The sequence below is a fragment of the Centroberyx affinis genome, unplaced genomic scaffold, assembly GCF_046629955.1.
Source record: "Centroberyx affinis isolate AG114_WGS23_722 - 3 ecotype Tasmania unplaced genomic scaffold, CSIRO-AGI_Caff_v1 ptg000400l_1, whole genome shotgun sequence".
Classification (NCBI taxonomy): domain Eukaryota; kingdom Metazoa; phylum Chordata; class Actinopteri; order Beryciformes; family Berycidae; genus Centroberyx; species Centroberyx affinis.
Window position 1 is genome coordinate 171,534 of NW_027279068.1, and position 9,867 is coordinate 181,400.

The 9,867-nt window shown below is 46.5% G+C and overlaps 1 protein-coding gene across 1 annotated transcript in view; it reads left to right on the forward strand.

Annotated features, from left to right (window-relative positions):
* lrp8 (low density lipoprotein receptor-related protein 8, apolipoprotein e receptor) overlaps positions 1–8,497 on the forward strand; it is a 65,037-nt gene extending 56,540 nt beyond the window's left edge. Inside the window, exons 13-18 of the mRNA XM_071516406.1 lie at positions 416–555; positions 3,079–3,220; positions 3,784–3,936; positions 4,953–5,234; positions 6,959–7,027; positions 8,157–8,497. Coding sequence (XP_071372507.1) covers positions 416–555; positions 3,079–3,220; positions 3,784–3,936; positions 4,953–5,234; positions 6,959–7,027; positions 8,157–8,497 — 1,127 coding nt within the window. The remainder of the gene's footprint in view (positions 1–415; positions 556–3,078; positions 3,221–3,783; positions 3,937–4,952; positions 5,235–6,958; positions 7,028–8,156) is intronic.
* The last annotated feature ends 1,370 nt before the right edge of the window (positions 8,498–9,867 follow it).

Genomic DNA, 9,867 nt, shown 5'->3' on the forward strand with positions numbered 1-9,867 from the left:
GTATTGATATTGTACTCTATTTTTGAGAATTATTGTTGCGTGAAGCACAGCATTGAAAAACAGCAAGTGCACTCAATCAACGCACCCTGGATGAATAAAGGTCAAAAGTAATTGAAATACTGTGGGTAAATGTTTGATGATAATGGTAATGGATGAGATTTATAAAGTTAGCCTGTTTGCTTTTGAGTGTTTTTTTAAAAAGAGTTTTGGAGTTATGGATTGCACATAATAAAACTTGCAGCGGTGTAATCGGGAGAATCTTGACATTTTAAAACGTAATCAATATCACCTTAAGGGATTTGTTGGGCAGAGTGCAAGAGTGCTTACCGCGGAGATAATCAATTTCTACTTAGCTCGGGAAAGTCTTATCTGTGTGTGTGTGTGTGTGTGTGTGTGTGTGTGTTTGTTTTCTCAGATGTGGCCAACAGGCGTCTGTACTGGGTGGATTCAAAGCTGCACCTCATAGCCAGTGTGGACCTGAACGGAGCTCACCGCAGAACACACTTGTCGTCTGCAGAGAGACTGGGACACCCCTACGCTCTGGCTGTTTTTGAGGTGTGTGTGTGTGTGTGTGTGTGTGTGTGTCTCTGCCTGTCTGTCAGTTTTAAAGATTTATCCCAGTGCCTTATGTAGTAACACCCAATTTGGGGCACCAGCCTGTGGTATCATGGAGCCACCCACACATAATATCTTCATATCTCTCATTAGTCCTGCCCTAGGCCTGTGGTGTGACTGGGAGTGTTACTGTTATGAGTGTTTAATTCCATTTATGTTCAGTCTGTCTGTGTGTGTGTGTGTGTGTGTGTCTTTTTATATGGTCTGTCTGTCTGTTAGTTTTCCCATGTGGGATTGACAGGCTGGGCGCACAGAGGACAGCTAGAGAGCACAGAGCTGCCCGAAGCAATACACACACACACACACACACACACACACACATACTCACACTTGGTCAGCAGCCAGCCTGCCTGTGTGCGATGGCAGGGCCAGCAGAGAAACTTAAATCTGGTTCTGTGCCAGGCGGTACAGCAGATCTGCTGCCCTATGATGTGAGTGTGTGTGTTTGCCAAATGCTTGCCTGCATACATGTGTGTCTTCCTCTGTGTGTGTGTGTGTGTGTGTGTGTGTGTGTGCATGTGTGTGTGTGTGCACACAAACCCTCTTGTGGGATCTCTCTGTTGCTGCCACTGCAGGATTGTCCCAGCCAGTTTAGACTGGGTGGTAATGACATCACCCTAGTGGCCTATTCCTCAGAGGGACTCCCCACAGAGGGGCTGGTCTCATCAAGAGTGGAGTGTTCAGGAGACTCAGGTTTCCACTGCGCTGCTGCTGGAGGAAAAACTTGTATCTCCAAAAAGAAAAAACAAGAGGAAAAACAAGCTTAATGTCAGATTGACCACCATGCATTTTTGAAAATATCCAGTTGGGTTTGAATTCGATTTGTGAGCTGACACTGGAGAAACTTTAATTGACTTTTGGACTTTATCAAGTCAACGGGGAAAACACCAAGCATAGGATTAAGGGTCTTTCATTTGACAGTAGCAATAGATCAGTGAAACATCAAGCTTGATCTAATAAACTCTCTCGTCAGTGGAAAAAAGTTTTCTCACACACATTGCCAGAAAACCATTGCCGGCAAATGTTTTTTGTTTTTCCCACAGCGCTAACCTTTTGAAGTGAAAATGCCAATACAGTTAAGCCATCCAAAGCATAACCTTGAGGATCTTCTGGCTGCACTCTGTACTGTTAGTACAACCTGAGCGTGAGGTGCTGCACACCGACTCACAGAAAGCATGATAAATTCCTCCCGGTGTAATATGTAATCGATCTGGGGCTTCACCGCACCGTGCACTCCACCCTGTTGTGACTACAAGGTGACCTTTTTGTTTAGGATGCTATTGAGTGGAGCTTGTTGTAGCGCGCCTCGCATTACTAACTCTTTCTGACTCGGTGACTCAACACACACACACACACACACACACACAGACACAGACATGCGCACATACCCATGTTGCGAGGCTTTTTGTCTCGCCGCTCTGATTTGGGATTAGATTTTAGTTTCTAAGGCAACGGCAAAAAATGTCAGTTCCCATCTACAACTGTGTCTTTTGAAGCCGACGAGGGGGTAAACTGAAAAAAAAATATATAAGTAAACAAATTAATTAATTAACGGCAGCCACGGTTAATGTTAGCCGCTGAGCGATTTTCACCCAAATATCATTCACCCCCTAACGATCATCATGATTACATCAAAGAGAAAGCGAGTGAGAGAGAAAAGATCTGTCAGAAACCAGCAGATAAAAGAAAACCGACTAATGGATTGAATATTCTTCTACAACAGAGTGTTACAGTCCCATTGATTGCATGCTTGCTGCACTACTGCTGCACTGTTACACCACCCTCGAGAGGAAATGTTAATAAAATGCACTTGTACAGAATAGCCACAGATTGCCCTTGCAGCCCCTTCTGCAGCAGCTCCCTGCACCTCTGATACGCATTTGCTTGATTTCCCGGCCCCATATGACAATGTATTTGCAGCAAAAAAAACCCCAAATTAACATGTTCTCTCTTCCGCAAAGCCAAAGATAGGGAATTAGATTACGTGCAGAGACAAATATCAGTGCGCATTTCTCTCTCTCTCATTTTCCCTTTATCTCTCGCCTCAAATAAATTAGAACTGTGACATGGCGATCTGAGCATTGGCGGCATTTAGCGCTGACAACCTGATAACCACACGTGCCTCTGTGTATTCTCCCAGCATGCCTCTCTCTCTCTCACTCTCACTCTGCCTCTGTTCTCTCGGTGTAGGTCACTTTGTCCCTCTCTTTCATTTCAGTCACCTGTTTTATATCTCCATCGCTCTTTTTCTTTCTTCCTTTCTTTCTTTCAGTCCCCTTCTGTCTCTTAAATTCAAATAAGATGCCTTATTATTATCACTACAGTCTCTCTCTTTCTCTCTCAAACTACAGGATTCTTTATTTTCTTTCACAAAATGAACCATATTATCAGCGATATCATCATTGTAGGTGTGCAGTATAATATGTGTGCTGTTATCAATGTTATGACACTGTATCTCCCTAGGATCGTATTTACTGGACGGACAGAGAGCGGGAGGCGGTCTACACGGCCAACAGGCTGAGCGGTCAGGACATCCACACGCTGGCCGAGCACCTCAACGACCCCCATGACATAGTGGTCTTCCACCAGCTCCGGCAGCCACCAGGTGCGTGTGTGTGTGTGCGTGCGTGTGTGTGTGTTTGCGCGCTAATCTCTCCCCGCATTCCCTCTTGACTGTGTGAGCCGAGCCGTACCTCGTGTCACCCAGCCTCCATGTCGTCCCAGGCGCATGAATAAATGATGATGAGGGCTTGTGAATGTGGTGCAGCGATCAAAAGTGCTGGGAGCGGCACGTCTGTCAAAACCCTGTCTGCAACCCACATTCCTCTTGCGGGACCATCCAGACTTCGGTTGAGCGCTCATCATCGTCGACCGGAAAACCGCGCATGTCTCCGCGTACGTCTTTCTCTGGGTGTCAGCGTCTATATCCGTCTTTGTGCCCCTGTCTCTCTCTGTCCCTATCAGCCAGCCTGTGCCTACATGCATTCTGATCATATATCTTTGTCACTTTGTCTCAATCTTTCCAATCCGATCTCCTTACATTACTTTTGAGGTTTTTTTTTTTTTTTTTAGTTTCCCTCTCTCTCCCCACATTGAAATCAATGATCGTCTTATTCGTATAAGCATGATTGCATAATTCTGTGTGTCCCTTCCTGTCGCTGTCCCCAGGCCCAGACAGCTGTAACCTGGGCAGTGTGGCCAACGGAGGCTGTGAGTATCTGTGTCTGAAGGCCCCTCAGATCACAGAACACTCCCCGAAATACACCTGTGCCTGTCCCGACGGACAGGACCTGGGGCCTGATATGAGGGGCTGCGTACCAGGTGAGGCTGCTGATGAGCTTTAATTGACAGTATTTGCCATTTGAAAAAGGTTATCGATATCACCGAAAGGGATTTGGTGGGCAGAGTGCAAGCGTGCGCACTGTGAAGATCGTCAGTTTCTGCTTAGCTTGAAGAAAGTCTTATTTCTGTGTGTTGTCTCATGTCATCAGATGTGGAATTTAAGTGATGAAAGTGAAATGTCTACTAGCTGACTGCTATGACATTATAGATAATGTAATATTCAAGAGACAGATCATGCTCTAAAATGATGTACATGCCTTCTTCTGTATATTTTATCATTACTAGCTCTGTTTAAGTAATGTAATGTTAAAGTTTAACAAGGGTGTATGGTTTTAAAAATTATATACATACAAAAATTAATGAGAAAATCACGTTTGTATTATTTCATATTCTATTCAAGTATAATAGAACACAAATCAAACTGCCTAAAACCCTTTTAGCTGTTCTAAAATGACTGTAAAACACTGTTGAGTGGCTTATTGCTTTTTTAGAACATCATGAATAAACCATTGTATTAAAATAGAAAGAACGTAAATATTCAATAACTTGTTATGTTACTATTTGTAATTGATGATAATTTACTACTATTAATATTATTCTTCCACCACGCATATAGTTCTTGAACAGTGGCTAACAAATGTGGTTGCTAAGCAACACATGAAGTACCGGTGTGAGTGATGATTTTCAGCACATTTATATTTAAATTAATGCATTAATGCAGTCACAGGTGTGTGTTTATCAGGGATTTTATAGTATCCTTGAACTTGTCTGAGCCTACCGTCCATTTCATAAGATAAGGTTTAATTACATACAGCAAGATTCAGAGGGGCTGTAAGTTTTAGTTTAGCAGCGCTTCATCGCGGTCGTTCACAATATAAAACAGTCCATCTAATCATGTAAAACAGACTGCAGTAGCACTAGATGTACTCAACTCACATACCAGATTTCTGTATTGTGAGATCAGTGTTTCTACTCTCCTCTACCTTTCCTTGCAGCGGCACCAAGGAATGACACGACGCCCTCGCCCTCGCCTCCCACGCCCGGCACCAGAGCGGCCGTCGCCGAGGACTTCCCGCCGCCGTCGGGGGGAGTGTCGCAGGCGGACGCCATCCCCCACCTGACCACCGCTCCCTCGGCCGCCCCGGAGCCCCTCGCCCCCCTCGGCACCCTCAAGCCCGTGTCGGAGGAGGAGTCGGAGGCCCCGGGCTCCCACCCCACCGCCACCGCCATGGTCGTCTCCACCACGCCCACCGGGGACAGCAGCGTCTCGCAACACTGTGAGTGGGGCTTTGGAGTGTGTCTTAGTATGCTGTGTGTGCGCGCGTGTGTGTGTGTGTGTGTGTGCATATAATGTGTGTTTTAGATTAGATTAGATTAGGCTGTAATGATCCCCCTGGGGAAATTCAGTCGTCGCAGCAGCATAGAATAAGATATAGATAATGATAACCAAATTATGACTAAAGCTTATTTTATACTTTAATGAAAATAGCATCTCTGCACGTAACACCGTTTGACACGTGTTTGGGGTTGAAAAATGTCTCTGTGTGTGTGTGTGTTACATACCTGCCCAAGAATTTCAACTTTGTGTCAAGTCTATGCAGAGTCCCGGATTCTGATTGGCTGATCACAGGGGCGATCATGACAGCATCCAACTCTTCAAGCTCCAACTGTTCTTTATTTAACTGTTCTCCATTGTTCTTTACATTCGCTCTTTACATTATGTTTGTGTTATGTCCGACTATAAACTTAAAGATGCACTTAAAGATTACAACAACCGCATGTATTGAAAATACTACTGCACTTAAATAAATAGGGATAAAGAAAAGATACTATTCTCACCTACTATAGGTGACAGAACAGATATACAGAAGTGTCCTGACTTCACATATTACTTTCTGGTTTACAGATTTATCACTTTAGGAATGCCTTGCCTCGACTAGCTGTTGCTGCTGTGCATGTCGTTGTGCATCTAGCATTTAGCAGGTCTCAGGGGCCAAATAATGCTCTTTCCAAATCTTATGTCTATCACATTGGGGCATAGCAAGCACCCATAACTCCTAAAACACATTCTTCATACACCGTGGGCAAAACTAACAGTTGTCACAATGTCACGTCACACTGTTGAGTCCTCTCACACCACAGGGCATTTTTCCCCCGTGGCCCCTGCAGACCTCCAGTGTGATTTGGAAAGGCAGAGCGGCCCATTAAGGAGTTAAAGAGAGAGAAAGGCGCGGCCGTGTGATGGAGCTGTACTTTCACCTGAGTCTCTCCGTCTTCTGCCAAGTGCCACACCCTCCGATCCCTCGCGCGCCTGTAATGCAGCTCACGCCCTCGCCCTCGCCGTAATGACGACATTAAAGTGAGAGATGTACAAGCCCCAACAACGATGCTTGGCTGGCTTTAATGGGAGCGATGGATGGCGCCTTGTCGCCTCAAAAATGTCGCCTTCCTCCCTATAAATTGTGGGATGTAGAATATGGTATCTGCGTGTGTGTGTGTGTGTGTAAGGGTGTGTTAAAAAGCATGTTGGTAAGTTAGTATGTAAATAGGTTTATACTGTAAGTGGTGGGGTGACATTGTGCTAATGGAGCCTGGGTGTGGATTATGCACAGAGGGTCAGGGGCAGAGCCAAGGTAGCACAGCCTGTACCAGGGCCTTGGGGAGCGACCAGATTCTGACGAATGCCAAGCGACTCGTCATTTTTCTCTTCTCCTTTCATTTTTCACCCCCCCCCCCATTCCCTCTTTTCGCTATCTGTCTCTCTTTGTAAAACACTCACGGCCATGCACGCATGATCGCCCGCTCTCCGCCTCTCCTGTTTTATCTCCCTCCCTTCCACCGGCTCTCCCTTCCTGTCTCCCCTGCTCACCTCTTTTTCTCTCTCACACTTTTTTTTTTATCACCTGCTCTTTCTCCCTCTCTCTCTCTCTCTCTCTCTCTCTCTCTCTCTCTCTCTCTCTCTCTCTGCCCTCGCTTTCGGTTCACCTCTCTCCTCCTCTAGCTGGCAGCGAGCATTTCCTCCTGGGCGAGAACCTGACAGTGGCTGTTTTGGGAGTGGTCATCCCCATCGGTAAGTCACCCGAAGCCTCCTTGTCCGTATTTGTCTGTCCACACTCGGTCTCTGTGGCCCCCGCGGGGCCCGGCGTACCGCATTAAAGCTCCTGTCCTACCCGCTGCCTCTAGCCACTCTGTCTGTAAGCCCATTCACGCTGATCCTGCCCTGCCAGGATGAGAGGACCCTGGCCTAGAGGTCTCGTTCTCCGCGGTCTCTCCGGAGTCATTTTCTGTGCGTCTGACATTGCTGCCACGCCGCATTATTCACTCCACACCGTGTTGTTGTGTTGGGCTCTGCTGCAGCCAGAGGACACCTTGTCGGCAGACCTTTCGTCTCTGTGTTGTTAGCATACTGCGTTGCGGTAGGATGCAGACTGCCATAAATACAACTGTTTCCCTTGGAAATGTCTGAATTATTTACCTACGTAGTGAAGCTGGTATTGCCTTGAGACGAGGAGCTATGTACCACTTGTAATAAAATAATATGAAGGCTGTAGGGCAGTGAACGTATTGTATATGGATAATACTGCTGTAGACTGCTTCTTCTGTGCATTTAAAGGTTGAAGAATAAGCCTGTAAAACCTATGCAACAACGATACACAATACTGTAAATAAGTAAATCAACCAAGCCAGCCAATCAGTTCAGTTTCCGTACTCATCATAGACTTCATAAGAAAAGACAGGACAGGACAGAGAATCCCCTCCATAAAGGACACCAAGAGAGCACACTCACCAGTAGTGGTGTTGCTATAATTATTAAATTACATTACTTATCCAAGTAGAGATTTGAGTTTTAATGTGATCGTTTCCATTTCTCCCCCAAAGATTGCTTGAAACTTGTTTAGTCCAGTCCTTTAGTCAAGCTCCTGATGATGTTTTACACAGCTGTGTTACAGTATTTTAAGTAAACTTTAACCTTATGACCTGACCTGACCTGATGTTCCTACTATGGTGAGCGTTTAGCCGAGCGACCCACACACACACAACGTCTCACTCGGTCCACCGCTGCCCCCCGCCCCCTCTGTCCCCCGCATGCCTGTTGTGCTCCTCTCTGTGCCTGTCATTTCACGCCATTGGACTCGTTCTGCCTCGTTAACGCTCCCCCCCTTCCCGTGTCCCTGCCGCTGTGTGTTAAACGCATGCAGTTCCTATCGTTGCCACAGTGGTGTTCGGGCTGGTGTGCACCGGAGTCTACCTGGTGTGGCGCAACTGGCGGCGCAACTCCACCAAGAGCATGAACTTCGACAACCCCGTCTACCGCAAGACCACCGGCGAGGGCGAGGAGGACGAGATCCACATCGGGCGGACCGACGGCATGGGGCACCACGCGCACCACCACCCCTACCCGCCCGGCGTCGGCGTGGGAGTCGTGGGCGCGGGAGGGGGCACGTGCCCGCAGTTCATCGCCCTGCCTCTCGGGGGCAGCATGCCCGACCCAGGAACTCACTGGTACACGGAGCAGCCCATGCTCTCCACCGCTAAGTGACCCGCGATGGCGGCTACGGGGGGGGGGAAGATGGCCGCTCAGGCACACGCACACACAGTGAGGTCAGGGGGCGACTCTGACCGAGTTTTGCTGAAGGGACAAACAACATATCATCATATGTTACAGTACATCCAGCCATTCACAGCCATGTCCTATGCCAGTTTTCATACGAAAAGCAGCAGTAGTAACAAGACGACTATGATTCTTCTTAATATAGTTTCATACTGTATCTGTGCTGGAGCTGGATCTATTTTTCCTCCGGTCAATGCTGAGAATTAATTATAAAATTAATTATGTGTACTAATGTGTTCCCAACATTGACTTAAGCAGGAATATTGAGTCATACTGGCTCCTCTTCGGAGTTCTCTTTTGCGTTCACAGCTGAGGGAGCAGTGTGTTTTCTGTCTCGACAGAGGTATTTTGCGACAGAGGTAGTCAGAAAGTATTTTTCCGTCCTTGATGTTTCAATTTGGGCTTTGTGTTATTCCTGGTGGACCGTGGAGCTCTGGGAGCACTGTTTAGGAAGGAGCAGGTCTGAAACTAGGGCAGCACTTTCGTTGATGGGACAATCTGTACAAATTTATGTCAATCAATCATACACCTCACCATTACTGAAGCTGCCATTTGTAGTTCACATTTTCCTGGATGAGTTTTCCTCTTTGATAAGGTTTCTCCCATCTCTGATAGAAATGATGCATTTTAACAGAGGTTGCCACCCACACTTTGTGTGCTTTCTCTCTATCTTAGAGGCAAGCCATTAAGGTGGGTTGTATGATATCTTGGAGTGTAGTTGTACACCATTGATGTGAGAGGTGTAGTTGTTTTTATTTGACCTAGTACAGGAGGTTTGCAGACCGGAGTGGAGAAGATGGAGGCTTATTCAGAGCTATTTTTTTCTATGAGCAGAGAGGATGAGAGATTAGTGCTCTAGATCTGAGAAAGGAGAGAATTGGCTTCTTCCCAGGAGTTGCGTTTTCTTTTTCCATGACATTTTTAGATGTGAAGCGACTTGAGATAAGCAATAGACTGTTGCTTTTAGTGAGGTAAATCATCGTTGTCATTTGTCTTCGCCATCTTTCGATATCACCAGGCCACAGCTGATGTGGTCGGCAAAAATCCCCATTTGTGTCTTTTAAGTATTTCATTCCATCGTCTGCTTTATTCTTTGGCAAATGTGCACAGTCACTGCACGCATAGACACGCACGCTCACACGCATGCACACACATGCTGCAGTGATAGCAAATTCATGCTGTTCTCCAGAGAACAGAGACAATGTGCACTTGCCCTCAGAAAACACAAACAGCATGCATAATTGCTCACCCGCTGACAATACAGCCACTCATCGTTCCAGGCAGAATACACTCACACA